Below are 17453 nucleotides of genomic sequence, written 5' to 3' on the forward strand. Positions count from 1 at the left end.
GGTATGCTGCCATGCATGTGAACACACATATACACATGCATGCACATCACATACACATTTACATGAGGAAAAAAGAAAGAAAACAAAAACAAAAAACAGATTGGTTCATATGTCTCTGCTGCCACATCTCTGCTGATGCACTGTTAATGGTCATACTTTGTTGATAGGTAGTTTGGAAGTCTTAGTCTGACTTCTCAGGCCTTTGCATCTTTTCCAGCTGTGTGTGTGTGTGTGTGTGTGTGTGTGTGTGTGTGTGTAGGCCAGAAGTCAATGTCATGTGTCTTCCTCTGTCACTCTCTATCTTATTTGTTGAGACAGGGTCTCTCACTGAACCTGAACATGGGCTTACTAATTCAGCAAGCTCCAAGGATCCTTTCTTCTCTGCCTCCCCAGTGCTAAAACTATATGTGTCTGTCACCATGCCTTGATTTTTTTTAAAAAATGAGACAGGGTCTCACTGTATACCCTGGCTAGCCTGGAGCTCACTATGTAGACAAGGCTAGCCTCACATTTACGATGATCCCTCTATGTCTCTTGAGTACTGGGATTAAAAGCAGGCACAACCACGCCCAGCTATGCTTGGATGTCTATGTGGGCTCTGGCTATTGAATTAGGTCCTCATGTTTGTGTAGGAAGCACTTGACTATCTGAGCTGTCTCCCTAGTCCTTTTTGTTGTTGAGACAGGCCCTCACTATGTTGCTGGGGCTGGTCTCGAACTCCCACTGAAGCAATCCTCCCAAGACAGCTTCCTGAGTGGACTGTAGGTGCTCACTACCATGCCTACCTACTCTGTTCTCTTAACTTTCCGATCTCCCTTTCACTGTTCCCAGATTTGGGCCTTCTTTGGCTGATCTACCCATTCACCTCCTCCTTACACTGGGCCTTTGGTCAAACCTCCATCTCTCTTTTCCTCTTCTCTCATCAGGCCAACTTCCCGTCCTTCAATATCAGTTCAGATCCCGGTTCCTCCTAGGTTCTTGCTCAGCTCAGGCTGAACTTTAATCCATACAATGAGTACTTCTCTATATGGTTCATTTCATTTTAGTTTTCAGCTTTGAAGACTTTTCAGATGTATGGGCATGCAGTTTTCCTAATGAGGTCATAAGCTCTTTTCATAGCCCTGGAGTCATGCTTGCAAGTGTTCCAATGAATAAACAGAGAAAAGAAAATCATTGTTGGGTGTGGGACTGCTTGCCTGTAGTCCCAGCTACTCAGGAGGCTGAGGCAGGTGGATCACTTGAGCATAGGAGTTCAAGACCAGCACGGGGATCCTGGAATAGTTTTAAAATAAACAAATTAATTAGTTAATTAAGGGTGTGTGTGTGTGTGTGTGTGTGTGTGTGTGTGTGTGAATGCAATGGCATATGTGTGGAGGTCAGAGGACAAGTTTCCAGGTGTCAGTTCTCTCCTTCTACCATGTGGAGCCCAGAGATCTAACTCAGGTCATCAGTCTTGGTGGCAAATGCCTTTACCCAATGAGCCATCTTTCCAGCCCCTCCTGGGATAATTTAATAGAGGACTTGGAAAAAGAGATGTGAGAAGGATGAGCGACATTTCAAAATAGCTAAGTAGAACTGGCAAAATATTACATTTAATTAAGTGCTGGAGGAAATGAACAGTGACACAGTATGAGTTGAGCTGTGGAAAATTCTCACCAACTGGCCTGGTCAGGAGAGGGTTTATAAAGAGGAACCTGAGCTGAGCCTTACAAAAATAAGTGGGATTTAAAAGTACGTGGGGCAGGGTGTGTTGGCACACACCTTTAGTCCCAGCACTGGGGAGGCAGAGGCAGATGGATCTCTGTGAGTTCAAGACCAGCTTGGTCTACATAGTGAGTTCCAGGCCAGCGGGGGCTACAGGGGGCCCTTTTTTTAAAAAAAAAAAAAAAAAAAAAAAAAAAAAAAACAAACCAAACCCAACCAGAACAAAACAAAAAAGGGGCTGCTCTTGCAGAGGATGCAGGTTTCATTCCCAGCACCCACATGATGGTGGCTAACAACAGTCCATAACTTTAGTTCCAGGGGATCCAGTTCCCTTTTCTGTCCTCCAAGGGCATTGCATGCACTTACATACATTGAGGCAAAATAGTCATACACATAAAATAAAAATTTTTTTAAATGAAAATATTTAATTTTGTGTATGTGTGTATGCTTGAGTGTTTGTATGTGTACCACATGCATGCAGGAGCCTGTGGAAAACAGAAAAGGGCTTCTGATCCCCTAGAACTGGAGTTACAGGTGGGTATGAGCAGCTATGTGGTACTGGGAATCAAACCCAGGACCTCTGCAAGAGCAGTAAGTACTCTTAACCTCTGAGCCATCTCTCTAGTCCCAGACCTTTTAAAAAACAAACAGGATTTCATGATATAGACCTGGCCGGCCTGGAGCTTGCTACATATTCCAGGCTGGCTCGAGCTCACAGAGATCCTCATGCCTTCCAAGTGCTAGGATTACAGGCCTTGCTCAATTATTATTATTATTATTATTATTATTATTATTATTATTAATTTATTTATTTACTTAATTTATTTAGGTCTTTTTTTTATTTTTTTTGGTCTTTTTGAGACAGGGTCTCCCTGTAGCCCCACCTGGCCTGGAACTCACTATGTACTGGAACTCACTATGTAGACCAGGCTGGCCTTGAACTCACAAAGATCCTCTGCCTCCTGAGTGCTGGGATGAAAGGCCTGTAACACCACGCCTGACTATGTTTTTTTTAAATGGCAATTCTTTTTGTGCCATGTTTAGTATTTGGAGACTCCCATATATGAGGATATTCTGTTTCCTTTTTCCTCTCTCAAAGGTTTATTGTTCTACTAGTTGTGTTTTGGTCTGTAATCCACTTGGGCATAATTTTTTCTATATTGTAAGGTAGGGCTCAAATTTTATTCTCTTCTTCCTTCCTTTTTTCTTTTTTCTCTTTCTTTTTCCTCTCTTTTTTTTTGGTATTAAGGTTTGAAGCTGGGGCCTTGTACTTGCTAGGCAGGTGCTCTCCCACTGAGCTATGTCCTTAGCCTTCTTTTTACTTAAAAAAAATTGTGTGCATGTGTGTACATGATGATGATGAGAGTGTGTGAGTGGAGGTTTGAGAACTTTGTGTAGCTGATTCTCTCTTTCCCTTCTCTCTTTCCCCTTTGCATGGGTTCCAGGAACTGAGCCCAGGTCACCAGGCTTGTGTGGCAAGCACCTTTATCCACTGCCATATCAGCTGGTCCTGGTTATACTTTTTTATTTTGAGACAGTGTCTCACTACGTTGTTCAAGCTGGTTTTGAATTCATTCTGTAGCCCAAACAGCCTCTGTGTGTGTATGTGTGTGTGTGTGTGTGTGTGTGTGTGTGTGTGTGTATAGGTCACAGCCAAGTGCCTTTTACCCCATGAGCTGTCTCACCAGTCCTCAAAATTCTTTACAGAATGTTCTAGATTTACCAATTCTCATCTCTCTGTTTTTCAGAAATTGACTAAATTACTTCTCTGTGGCACTGAGTTGGTGACAAATATCCAGGTGGCCACAGACATTAGAGAGATCCACAGGAGAATCGAAGAAGAGGAGGTAAAGCGCCAGAGGTGAGGTCCTGCTCTGTGTTCTGGAAGATATGAAGTTTCCTCAATCCTTGGAAAGCCAACTGTCCAATTTAGTCTCATGGATCTTGTTCTTGGTCATTGTGAATCCAGCCTCTTCTTTCTTTCCTATTGTCCCGCCTTCTCCCTCCCTTCCTCAAGTGTGCCAAGGTACGTGTGAGGAGTTGTGGACACACACACACACACACACACACACACACACACACACACACACACGGAAGCGTTTGGGTGTCTCTGCAGAGATCAGAGAAAACCCAGGCTTTGGGGTTGGGCTGTAAAGGACAAGTGGGAGGTTGAGCTGCTGAGGAGCGCGCTTTTCAGGCAGAGGCGTGCACTTGGGAGTGAGTGGCATGAACTACTCAGATGTAGCCGCCAGCCCCAAGAATGACTCAGGCAAGTGCAGCTTGATGGGCTTACCAGGAGTTGCTGACAGAAGGCGGATGACAACAGAAGTCACCAAACCTGAAGTCACCATACCCCGGTCAACCAAACTTCTATTTTATATGGTTCTAAATGTACCGCGGAAGTGATGCAAACCTGGGCTCGGAGCGCCCCCTAGTGTCCCATCTGCAGATGCGACTACAGGCTCGTAGGAAGCAGACAAAACCACACTCTGGGAAACTGATTTTTATGTTATACCTTGTTTTCTTGCTCTTATTTGGGATTCTGCTGGTCTTGGTAAACAGCATCCGACCATAGGCAGGATGGCTTGTTTTGCTGAATCCTAGCACGTAGAACCGTTAAATGCGGTCTTGCTGCATGATGGAGTTGCTATGGCTGGGGTTTGGAGGACTAGTCTCACTGCCGTGAAGATGGATGGGTGTGCATGTGTGTGTGTGAAACTGAATAGATAAACGGAGAAGACACACTTTAAATCGGCCAAATGGCCAGACCCACAGACAACTCAGTGTTACATATAAATGCGGTAACATACTTTTAAAAAGAAAAGAAAAATTGTAATAGGTGCTGTCGTGTGCCCTAGCTTGGATGGTGGGGTGGGGGATGAAAATAGAAAAAGAGAGGGGATCATATAATTTAAGTTGTGGCTTCTGTCATTAAAGGAGTTTGTGCTTTTTAAAATATTTTATTTTATATGTAAGAGTATTTTGTGTGACCTGCATGCAGTGCCCATGGAGGCCAGAAGAAGGCATTGGATCCCCTGAAACTAGAATTATGAATGGTTGTTAACTGTCATGTGGGTTATAGAGTTATGGATGATTATTAGCTGCCATGTGGGTGCTGGGAACCAAACTCATGTCCTCTGGAGGAGAAGCCAGTGTTTTTAACTGCTGAACCATTTCTCCAGTCCTGGAGTTTATGCTCTTGTTTGGTGACAATCATGCAGAAGTATAGTCTGTTAATATTAGGAGGCATTCATGGGTGTGGTCACAGCTTCCATTTTCAGAAGGGCTCTCATCTCAGCTCTGATGCCCTCTTCCTCACTGCATCCATGTGTACTCCATCACAAGGCTTCTTTGGAATTTTGAAAAGGTTCTCCCAGTTCTCTGTTACTGATGGTAGATTTTCCTGGTTTGTGCATTCCATTAGTCTACTGGGGGAGGAGGGGCTGGATACCTGAGGCCATGCTGTTAATTAAGAGAACAAGAATTTGGGGGTTGGAGAGATGGCTCAGTGGTTAAGAACACTCACTGCTCTCCCAGAGGACCTGGGTTCAATTCCCAGCACCCACATGGCAGCTAAAAACCATCCTTAACTCCAGTTCCAGGGGTTCTGACACCCTCTCTGACCTCTGTAGGCTTTGCATGACATGGGCACACTTACACACATGCAGGCAATACACTCATACACATAAAATAAAAATAATAAATCAAATATTAAAAAAGAGAATAAGAATTTAAGAGGCAGGTATGTTGGCTCATGCCTGTTATCCCAGTACTTGTGAGGTTGAGGTAGGAGGATAGCCTTACATTTGAAGTTAGCCTGGGGGAGTACATAGTGAGTTCCAGGCCAGCTTGGACTAAAGCTGAGATGCTCTCAAATTACAAGAATTTAGGTACATGGTAGCCAGCTGCTGGGAGTCATTTTATTAATCCTAACAATAGATGCACACAGGTCACTGAGGTGGGCAGTTTCATCCTCTCCATTGCACAAATGAAGAAAGTGAGGCTTGCAGAGGTTAAGCGATATGTCTTGAGTCTATTTATAGCAAAGTCAGGATCTGAACCTCATCTATGTGTGATAACTGTAGTGGTCTCCATCTCACTCAGAAGTACCTGACCAGTTGACTTGATGTGTGTGTAAGTTTAGCTTTAATGTTGACCTGTATTTTTTAAAGCAAAATTGGAGTTTCTTAAGAAAAGATTTTGTATTAGTTACTTGCCTTGATGCTTTGACAAAACACCTGACAAAACCAGGTTAAAGAAGGATTAGGCCAGGTGTCCTAGTTTGTTTCTCCATTCCTGTGACAAAACACTCTGACCTCTACCAACTTGGGGAGGAAAGAGTTTATTCAGCTTACATCTCCCGGGCCACAGTTCATCAGGGAGCCCAAGGTAGGAACTCAGGGCAGGAACCTGGAAGCAGGAGCTACAGCACAGGCTATGGAGGAACCCTGCTTACTGGCTTGCTCCCCTGGCCCCTGCTCAGCTTGCTTTCTTATGCAACACAGGCCCACCTGCCTAGGGGTGGCACCACCCTCAGTGGGCTGGGCCCTCCCATATCACTCAATAATCAAGAAGATGCCCATCAGACATGGCGACAGGTCAGTCATGTGGAGGAAATTCCCCAATTGAGGCTTCCTCAACCCAGGTGTGTCAAGTTGATAATAAAGCTATCCAGCACATCAGGCATAGTGGTGAAAGCAGAGGCAGGTGGATCTCTGTGAATTTGAGGCCGTCCTGGTCTTAGGGCTACATAGTGAGATTCTGTCTCAAAATAAGCAAACAAAACAAAAACAAGGGGCTGGAGAGATGGCTCAGTGGTTAGGAGCACTAACTGCTTTTGCAGAGGACCTGGGTTCGATTCCCAGCACCCACATGGCAGCTACAAACCATCCTTAACTCCAGTTCCAGGGGGAATCTGAAGGCCTCTTCTGACCTCTGTGGCATTGCACACATAGGTGCATTCACATACATGCAAGCAATACACTCATACACATAAAATAATAAATAAAATATTTTTAAAAAAAACCAAAGAAGGAAGGGTTTATTTTGGCTCACAGTCTGAGGGTGCAGTCTATTATGGTGGGGTAATCATGGTAGCTGGAGTGTGAGGCAGCTGGTCACACTGCACCTACAGTCGCAAAGAAAGAGATGAGGGCTGGTGCTCAGCTCACTTTCTCCTTTTTAGTCAGTCCAGGACTTCAACCCTTGCAATGGTGCTGCCCATATTTAGGATAGGTCTTCTCATCTCATTTAATTTAATCTAGACACTCCCTCATAGACATGCTCAGAGGTTTTCTTTCTATGGTGATTCTAAATCTTATCACGTTGACAATCAAGGTTTAACCATCATATGAGGCTAGAGAGATGGCTCAGTGGGTAAAAGCATTAGATGCTCTTGCAGAGTACCCACGTTTGAGTCTCAGCACCCACATGGTGGCTAACCACATCTAATAACTGCAGTTCCAGAGGATTCAATGCCGCCTTCTTGCCTCTGCAGGCTTTGCACATAGGTGCATTTACATACATGTAGGCAAAACCACTCATACATATAAAATAAAAATAAAACAAAAAGATTAACCATCACAGGTTTCAGTATAGATTTGAGCATAGGCATTAAGAGAGGGAAAGAGAGACATGTAAGAACATGGTAGTCCGTGCTTCAGAAAGGGTCTGTTCTTGTCAAGAGAATACTTGCTGTTGGTATTTTTTCAGCAGGTACTTGATTTAGGTTACTTATGGTCAAGCATTAAGCTGAAAGTAGGGCCTGTGAGATCGCTCAGCTGGTAAAAGTACTTGCTGCCAAGCCTGACAACCTGAGTTTGATTCCTAGGATCCACATGTTGGAAAGAGAGAACTGACTTCTGTAAGTTGTCCTCTGGTCTCTACATGCATATCATGGCATGTGTGTACCCCCAAATAAATAAACAGATAAATTCAAATTTTAACCTAAAAGTAGCTTCCCCCAGTGTTTAGTTTGGCTCTGGGTGAGTGTCCTAGGGAAGCAGCTGGACCACGGACCCTGTTGTGGGCCAGGGGAACCTGTCTGCACCTCTGGAAGGCAGAATCTAGACGCTGACTTGTTTTTATTTGCAGACTTGAGAAGCTGGAGAATGAAGTCAAGACCAGCCAGGACAAATTTGATGAAATCACCATGAAGTGGGAGGAGGGCAGACAGAAGCGGATCCCCCAGGAACTGTGGGAAATGCTCAACAACCAGCAGCTACACTGTGCTGGGCTCATTGAAGACAAGAACAAGCTCATCAATGAACTGCAGCAGGCAAGAGCTGGCTGGCCTCCATCCAGGCCTGGAGGGGTTGGTCTGGGATAGACCTGGGGCCTCGGCCAGTGTCTCCGTCTAGGCCTGGAGGAGTTGGCTGGAAATAGACCTGGGGCCTCAGTTGGCTTTTCCTGCCTTACTGTGTTACCTAGAGTGTGGCAGGTGGCACAATTCAAGCCAGGAATGGTGGTATAAATCTATAATCCCAGCACCTGGGAGGCTGAGGCAGAGGGAGTATAGGTTCAAGGTCAGATGAGACTATTGGAGAGAAACAGATTATAGGAATGTGCCACCTGATTTTTTTATGTTGAGTTGAAGTTCTGTTCATGCATTCGACGTGTTAACACCATTCAGATGGATGGTCTCCAGCTCTGGTCCCTCATTCTCTGTGACTCCCTTTTACTCTATCAGTTGTTTCTTTAGACTTCAGGTTTGTAGCCTGGTGTAGCCCCATTTGACTAGTTTTGATTTTTCTTTCCCTGCAGATCCATTGACCCAGGGTTTTTCTTCTTTCCTCCAGGAGTTTTAGGCTTTATATATGGGTTTCTATTCCATTTGAGTTAATTTTGTGTCTGGTATAGCTGACATTTCATATTTTACATGTGAATATCTGGTTATTCCAATGCTTCTCTCTTTTGTACTTTACATTTTTGGAGATAGTCTCATGTAGCCCAGGTTGGCCTTGAACTCACTATGTAATTGAGAATGACCCTGAACTTCTGATTCTCCTGCCTCTACTTCCCAAGTACCAGGATTACAGGGATACACTAACATGCTCTGTTTATGCGGTGCTGTGACTCAAATCCAGGGCCAACTTCTTGCTAGACAAGCATTTTACTAAACAAGCTGAATCTCTGGCCCCAACATTTCTTTTGTTTTCCTTTCTTTCTTTTCTTTTCTTTCTTTTTTTTTTTTTTTTTTTTTTTTTTTTTTTTTTTTTTTTTTTTTTTTTTTTTTTTTTTTTTTTTTTTTGAGACAGGGTCTTCCTGTAGTTCCAGCTGGACTGGAGCTTGCTATGTAGACCAGGCTGGCCTTGATCTCACAGAGATCTGCCTGCCTTTGCCTCCTGAGTGCTGGGATTAAAGGTGTATGCCATTACACTCAGCCCAATAACATTTCTTTTTATTTATTTATTTATTTATTTATTTATTTATTTATTTATTTAGTTTTTATTGAATTTTTGTGTATTTCACACAGAACATCTCAATCTATCTTCATCATCTTTATATCCCTGTCCCCACTGGCACCCTCCTATAGCCCCCCCACTGGAACCCATATACTCTTTCATCCCTGTTAAGGCCCTCTAGGTCAAGTGAATTTTATGCGTTTGAATGTTAATACCTGCATATGTGTAAGTGCACCAGTATCATGCAGTACCCACGGAGGACAGAAGAGGGCATCAGATCCCCTGGAACTGGAGTTATGGACGGTTGGTAGACACCATGTGAGTGCTGGGATTTGAACCTGTGCCTTCTGCAAGAACAACCAGTGTTCTTAACTGCTGAGCCATCTCTCCAGCCCCTAATAACATTTCTTTAAAGAACTTTCCCCATTAAAAAAAAAAAAGAACTTTCTCTATAGTGTAGACAGTTTGAAAAATCATTTGCCTGGGATGTAGTTCAATGGCAGAGGGATTGCCTAGCATGCACAAGGCTCTGAGTTCAGTCCCCAGCACTAATCAACCAATAATTCCTCTTGACATACATACTTGAGAAAAGCAGTTTCAGCCAGACATAGTGGCTCATACTTATAATCCTAGCACTCAGGAGGCTGAGGCCAGCCTGAGCTGCATAACAAGACCTCGTCTCAAAACTAACTAACTAAATACTAACTAGCTAACTGACTGACTGACTGACTAACTAACTAGCTAACTGACTGACTGACTAACTAACTAACCGTCATTTTACCTTGTTACCGGGCACTCTGTTTTGTTCCATTAGCCCATCTATTTTTTTTCTTTCTTTTCTTTTTTCTTTTTCTGTTTTTGAGGTAGAGTCTCACAGTGCAGTCTAGGCAAGTTTCAAACTGGACATCTTACCTCCCACCTCAGCCTCCTGAGCACTTGGACCATGGGTGTGCAAACCACACCTAGGACCATATTTTTGTCCTTTATAAAATATTTTATTGTTTTTATTTTATGTGTATGAGCCAACATGTGTGTAAGTGCACCCATGTCATGCAATGCCCTCGGAGGTCAGAAGAGGGTGTTGGATCACCTGGAACTGGAGTTACAGATGGTTGTTAGCTGCCATATAGGTGCTGGGAACCAAACCCAGGTCCTCTGCAGGATAGCCAATGCTCTTAACTGCTGAGCCATCTCTCCAGCTGCCCCCACCCCTTTTTAAAGACAGGGTCTTACTGTGTAGCCTTGATGGTCCTGGAACTCACTATGTAGACCAGACTGATCTGGAACTCACTGAGGCTAGGGATATAGGTAATGGTAGAGTGTTTGCCTGGCATGCACTTCCTGCCTGGGTCTCCTGAGCACTGGGGTTAAAGATGTGCACCACCATGCTGCTTTTTTTTTGTTTATTTGTTTGTTTTGTTTTTGAGACAAGGTCTTGCTATGTAGTCCAGGCTGGCTTTGAACCTTGAACTCCTTATGTAATCCAGGCTGACCTCACACTCACAATTTTCTTATCTCAACCTCCTGATTACAGGGATTTCAGGCATGTGCCATTATACCTGACCTCATCCCAGTATTTATAGATTCTGATGAGAGGAGGTCAGAGTGGCTCTGCTTAGACCCTCTTCTGTCTCAGCTTCTGACTGACTCTGACTGTGTCCTTCTCAAGGAGTTAAAAATAAAGGACGACCAGTATGTGAAGGACTTGAAGAAACAGTCAGATGATATCAGCTTGCTTCTGGAGAGGATGGAAGAGCAAGTGAAGAATGTGATGAAGAACTTCCGGCAGGAGCTCTACCACATTGAGGTGAGGGCATGAGAAGAGTCTAGTTTCCACATTCTGGAGGCCCTGGGAGGAGGGCTGCCTCTGTCCCAGAGATCTAAGGAGGGGCGTTGATGTCTCTGTCATCATTATGTGTCTACTATATGCCAGGCACTGCTTCAGGGATAGGGGAGACAGCCATGAAAAAAAAAAAAGCCCCCATTGGAGCTTGTACTCAGGCTAGAATTAAATGTGTGAATTCCTAAGTATAGAATTTAACTGGTGCTAATAAACACTATGAAAGACAGTAAGGTGGGGTGGGTGTGTATAGTCAGTTTCCACGGCTGTGACAAATAACTCAACAAAACAACAGGGAAAACATTTTTGCTCATGGTTTTAGACATTTCAGCTCATCATGAGGGAGAGGGTGTGGTGAGGCAGAGGAGCTCACATCATGGAGGCTGGGAAGCAGAGAGGACTATGCCTGGCCTAAGGGGCTTCCCTCCCTTTCTCATCCAGACCCTCAGCTTATTCTGTTCAGAGTCCCAGCTTCATGTGCCACCCATATTCAGGGCCAGTCTTCCAGTTAATTTCTGGAAATGCCCTCTCAGACACACCAAGAGGTGTGCTTAAATTATCTCCTAGATGCCTCTCAGTTCAACTAAGTTGGCAATCAAGATGAACCACAGAGACTGGGGGAGGTTTGTGTTCCAGAACCACAAGCAAATGGGAACCATTTTTGTATCTATGGCAGTTAGGGTGGGAATGGGGACAGGGAGTGCCAAATAGGATTCAGGAATCTGTACTTCAGATTTGAATGACATATTCAAGACTGAGATTGGGCTTTAGTTCTTCCTAAAGTGGAAGAGACAAGAGGGCCAGCATCTGTCTGGATTGTCACAGACTTCACTCCTGCAATCCCATGCTGCCTTTACTTCATGGGAGTGCAGCCATGGCATTGCTTCATCATAGCCAAGGTTGAAGTACGTGCTAAGGTTTTTCTTGTGACTGCCAACCAGAGCACTTCTCTGCCTCCAGCTCCCTACCGCTGACATTGACTGAACTTTGGGACTTTTGGCACACATCCTCTCTAAATTTCCAAGTAGTGTGCATGTGCTAACTTCCATACAACTCTTTCATTAGCCTTCCATTAATGCTTTCATTGACCACATGAAATTTGGCAAGTGTGTATGTGACTTTATCCATGACTTTGTCTATGTGACTAGGCACTTGTGTGATTACCTAAACATTCTTTGATACTGGTGGGGCCTCCCTAATGGAAGCAGACTCAAGGGCCTTTTCCTGTTTTGGTTGTAGAAAGCCTTTGAGTTGGAACGACAAGAGCTGTTGACTAGCAATAAGAAGAAATGGGAGCATGCGCTGCAGGCTCACAATGCCAAGGAGGTAAAAGGCTGATGGGTGGGGGTGTTCTGGGCAACCTTCGGACTCATGGGTGGTATTGGCAGTGGCTGAGCTGTGAGTCTGCTGCACCTTGGGTGGGACTTCTGTGTTCATTTTTTCACTTCATAATCAGGCGTGGTCTTGAAGACAGGGTGTCTCTGATGGATGAGTACCAATTTTGCAGCTTGCTGTGGTTTTTCATGGTCTTGTCATATTGAATTTGTGGCCCAAGAAAGCAATTTTTGGGGACTGGGGAAATGGCTCAGCAGTTAAGAGCACTGGCTGCTCCTGCAGAGGATCCAGATTCAGTTCCCAGCACCCACATGGAAGCTAACAACCATCTGCAATTCCAGTTCCAGGGGATCTGACAACCTCTTTTGACTTCCACAGACATTGCATGACATGGATGCACTTACATACATGCAGGCAATATACTCCTACACATAAAATAAAAATAAATATTTTAAAAAAGTTTTAAAAAGCAATTTTTTTGTCTTCTTTCCTTCCTTCCTTCCTTCCTTCCTTCCTTCCTTCCTTCTTCCTTCTTTCCTTCCTTCCTCCCTTCCTCCTTTCCTTCTTTCCAGTGGGCCCAGCCCACTGTAAGTGGTACCATCCCTGGGCAGGTGGGTCTGAGATGAATAAAAAATAACTGAGCAAGTCAGGGAGCAAGCCAGTAAGCAGCATTCCTCTATGGTCTCTGCTTCAGTTCCTGCCTCCAGGTTCCTGCCTTGAGCTCCTGCCTTGGCTTCCCTTGGTGATGGGCCACAACCTAAAAGCTGAAATAAACCCTTTCCTCCCCAAGCTGGTTTTGATCACTGTTTTATCACAGCAACAAAAAGCAACATTTTATTATTATTATTATTATTATTATTATTGAGATTGGATCTCACTATGCAGCCCTGACTTGCTCGGAGCTTACTATGTAGAGCAGGCTATCTTTGAACAGCAATTTTCCTGCCTCTGCCTCTTGATTACTGACATTACAGAGGTGTGCCACCGCACACAATTTTAAGACTTATCTTAAAAAGGTGATGCATGCCTTTAATTCTAGTACTCAGGAAGCAGAGGCAGATGGATCTCTGTGAGTCTGAGGATACCTTGGTCTACATAGCAAATCCAGGCCAGCAGGTGCTACATAGTGAGACCCTGTCTGAAAAACAAAAACCAAAAGAAACAGTGTGAGAGTATCATATCACTTTATTTCAGAGGTGTATAAAAAAGGAAGCGACTTGACTAAGACCCCTGGTGGGAATTTTTTTTAGAAGTATAAAGGCTAGATTATAGGCTATGTTTAACTTCTTTAAAAAAAAAAAAAAGACCTATTTTAGCCAGGTGTGGTGGTGCATGCCTTTTATCCCAGCACTTGGGAGGCAGAGGAAGGCAGACCTCTGTGAGTTCAAGGCCAACCTAGTCTACATGTGAATACCAGGCCAGCTGGGGCTACAGAAAGACTAAAAAAAAAAAAAAGATCTTTTTTACAGGGGTGGGGGGGTGTATGCTTTTTATCCCAGCACTTGGGAGGCAGAGGAAGGCAGACCTCTGTGAGTTCAAGGCCAACCTAGTCTACATGTGAATACCAGGCCAGCTGGGGCTACAGAAAGACTAAAAAAAAAAAAAAGATCTTTTTTACAGGGGTGGGGGGGTGTATGCTTTTTATCCCAGCACTTGGGAGGCAGAGGAAGGCAGACCTCTGTGAGTTCAAGGCCAACCTAGTCTACATGTGAATACCAGGCCAGCTGGGGCTACAGAAAGACTAAAAAAAAAAAAAAGATCTTTTTTACAGGGGTGGGGGGGTGTATGCTTTTTATCCCAGCACTTGGGAGGCAGAGGAAGGCAGACCTCTGTGAGTTCAAGGCCAACCTAGTCTACATGTGAATACCAGGCCAGCTGGGGCTACAGAAAGACTAAAAAAAAAAAAAAGATCTTTTTTACAGGGGTGGGGGGGTGTATGCTTTTTATCCCAGCACTTGGGAGGCAGAGGAAGGCAGACCTCTGTGAGTTCAAGGCCAACCTAGTCTACATGTGAATACCAGGCCAGCTGGGGCTACAGAAAGACTAAAAAAAAAAAAAAGATCTTTTTTACAGGGGTGGGGGGGTGTATGCTTTTTATCCCAGCACTTGGGAGGCAGAGGAAGGCAGACCTCTGTGAGTTCAAGGCCAACCTAGTCTACATGTGAATACCAGGCCAGCTGGGGCTACAGAAAGACTAAAAAAAAAAAAAAGACCTATTTTAGCCAGGTGTGGTGGTGCATGCCTTTTATCCCAGCACTTGGGAGGCAGAGGAAGGCAGACCTCTGTGAGTTCAAGGCCAGCTTGGTCTACATAGGCCAGAAGAGGGAGACAGATTCCCTGGAACTGGAGTTAAGGATGATAGCTGTCATGTGAGTGCTGGGAACTGAACCTGGATCACCTGCAAGAACAGACAGTGCTCTTAACTGCTGAGCCACCTCTCTAGCCCCCAACTGAACTTCTTGGTTGGAACAATTCTTTGTACTTGTTGGGTAAGGATCCTGCTAAGCATAATAAGTTGAGGTCTGAGAGTTCAAAGCCTTGGAGCTTTAGCCTTTGAATGCTTCCAGACTTCCCTACCCATGAGTCTTCTAAGCCATGCCTGTGTCATGCTTGTCAGGCTAGCTGAAGGACTGAACTCCGTGCGGAGGGTCTCTCATTCCCTTGTCTCCCTGTGCCTGCAGCTGGAGTACCTCATCAACCGCATGAAGAAAGTGGAGGATTATGAGAAACAGCTGAACAAGCAAAGGACCTGGGACTGCGAAGAGTACAACATGATCAAGATCAAGCTGGAGCAGGACGTGCAGGTGCTCTGCTGCTCCCCACCCCGGGGTCTGGGTGGTGGGTGGGTGGCGAGTGCTTCAGAATGTGTCATCTTAGCCACTCCCCATAGTGTCTCAGAGGCATGCATTCACTGCATAGTGATTATCTGCTTTCTTCGGTTTTCTTTCGATAAGGTCTCATATAGCCTGGCTGGTATTGAACTCTCTGTGTAGCCAAGGATGACCTGATACTCCTGCCTCTGCTTCTAAGTGATGGGTTCACAGGTGTGTGCCACCACACCTGGCTTGGATTCCTGCACCTAATTTATTGAAGCATAACTAGTAATTTCTGGCTCTATGTGGAAAATCATGTTAGACTGCAGTTTTTCTAAATAGCCTTGCTATGTCTTTCTTTCTTTCTTTCTTTCTTTCTTTCTTTCTTTCTTTCTTTCTTTCTTTCTTTCTTTCTTTCTTTCTTTCTTTCTTTCTTTCTTTACTATCTATCTATCTATCTATCTATCTATCTATCTATCTATTCTATCATCTATCTATCATCTATCTCTCTCTCTCTTTATATATCTATCTATTCTATCTCTCTCTCTCTCTCTCTCTTTATCTATCTATCTATCTATCTATCTATCTATCTATCTATCTATCTATCTATCATCTATCATCTATCTTATCTAGATCATTTTGAGACAGGGTTTCCCTATAACCCAGCTGTCTTGGAACTCACTGGTAGGCCAGGCTGGCCTCGAACTCTGAGATCCTCCTGTCTCTGCCTCCCAAGTGCTGAGATTAAAGGTGTGTGCCACCATGCCTGACCTATTAATTTGTTTTTTTATGAATACTATGTTTATTTTATCCTGAAATGATTTTTAAAAATTTTTATTGAACTTTTGTACATTTCATACAGCAGTTCTTAATCATATTTAGACACCCTTTCCCATCCATGCCCCTACACCAGTATTCTACCGTTCCCCCCAACATGTATTCTACCGTACATGTTAAGTCCTATCTAGTCAAGTATTTGTACTCAGATGTCCTTCAGTGCAAATTCATCCACTGGAGTCTAGTCAGTCTATCTAGAGATCATAAGTAAGATCTACTCTCCCTCACACAGTAGTAACCAGTTTCTAATAGTTCCCAGACTAGGGCCAGCCCACCACCCATTTTCCTCACTCCACTCTGGGCTCTTGTCTGATTGAGTTGGCATGCGTCCTATGCTTGATGTCACCATTGCCACAAGTTCATGTGTGCAAGCCTCCAGTGGCCTGAAAGCCTTTGCTTCCCTATGTTCATGAACCAACCCTGGCTCTTACAGTCTTTACAACCCCTTTTCTGCAATGGTCCCTAAGCTGTAGGTGGGAGAGGTTTAATATAGAAATCCTATCCAGGGACACACACTCTGCAATCTCTTATTCTTTAAAACTTGGCCAGTTGTGGTCTTCTGTGTGTATCACACTCTGTTGTATAAAGATGTTTTGATGGTGAGAGTTGAGGGATGCACTATTTTTTTCTCTCTATTCTCCATTCCACTGTGATCCATGAGCCTTAGGTGTAGAGGTTCAACTATAGATATGTCACCTAGGACTAGGCATCTCTTATATATTCTCTTTGTCTGAGCAGTTGTGGGATTCTGTAGTAGCCTCCATCTGTTGCAAAAAGGAACTTCTTTGATGAGTGGTGTACTATAAATATAAGGATCTGTATTTAGTGTTAAGGTTCAGATAGCCCTGCCCCCTCACCAACAGAGTCTCATGGACTTCTCAAGCTCCTGAGAAAAGGGAACTGAGCTGATAAGCACCCTGGTCTTTGAAGTCAAGAGAAGCAGACTTCTCCACTGTTGGCCAACACAGCAGGCTTCCCCTTTGATCTCTAAAGAGAACAGATTTTAACAGTCCTGCTCTCCCACTCCCCCCACCATAGCCCACCCAACTTTAAAAAAAATACATCTTTCCAGACCCCAGCTCACAACCCGGGCAGACATTTTCCTTGCCCAGAAGGGAATCTGTCCCCTGTGTTCCTTTGCTAATAAACTCTGCTTTCTCCTGATCAACCCTATTCGTTATACAGCTACTTTTTATCTATCATTTAGCATATGGTAAGAAATTTCCTTTGTCTAGAGAAATTTCATTTGTACAGAGATAGGATTTTCTCTAGGATTTTCATGGCTGACCTCTCCAGCCACATGTATTTGGCTGTGTTTACAGTGCCACACATGAATTCAGCCCTATTGAGAGGGCTTTAAGTCCAATTAGATAGCTGTTGATCACCCCCCAGATAACAGTGCCACTACTGCACCAATAGAGGTAGTTGTCTGTGATGGTTGTTATGGTTACTAGGCTTTAGAGCTGTGTTGGACCATTGATTGATTTTTCTCCCTTAGCAGCTTATAGAGTGTCCTCTAGA

At 44.1% G+C, this 17453-nt stretch overlaps 1 protein-coding gene across 3 annotated transcripts in view; it reads left to right on the plus strand.

Annotated features, from left to right (window-relative positions):
- The window catches only part of Drc1 (dynein regulatory complex subunit 1), a 76811-nt gene that overhangs the window by 19939 nt on the left and 39419 nt on the right, over positions 1-17453 (plus strand). For all 3 annotated transcript variants that reach the window (XR_003849827.1, XM_008835000.3, XM_029564459.1), the window contains exons 3-7: positions 3453-3565; positions 7798-7981; positions 10777-10914; positions 12187-12273; positions 14964-15086. Coding sequence is in view for 2 of the 3 variants with exons in the window: in XM_008835000.3 (XP_008833222.1) it covers positions 3453-3565; positions 7798-7981; positions 10777-10914; positions 12187-12273; positions 14964-15086 (645 nt within the window). In the remaining variant the exon portion in view is untranslated. The remainder of the gene's footprint in view (positions 1-3452; positions 3566-7797; positions 7982-10776; positions 10915-12186; positions 12274-14963; positions 15087-17453) is intronic.

Source organism: Nannospalax galili, unplaced genomic scaffold (genome assembly GCF_000622305.1).
Source record: "Nannospalax galili isolate Female #2095 unplaced genomic scaffold, S.galili_v1.0 scaffold517, whole genome shotgun sequence".
Lineage (NCBI taxonomy): Eukaryota > Metazoa > Chordata > Mammalia > Rodentia > Spalacidae > Nannospalax > Nannospalax galili.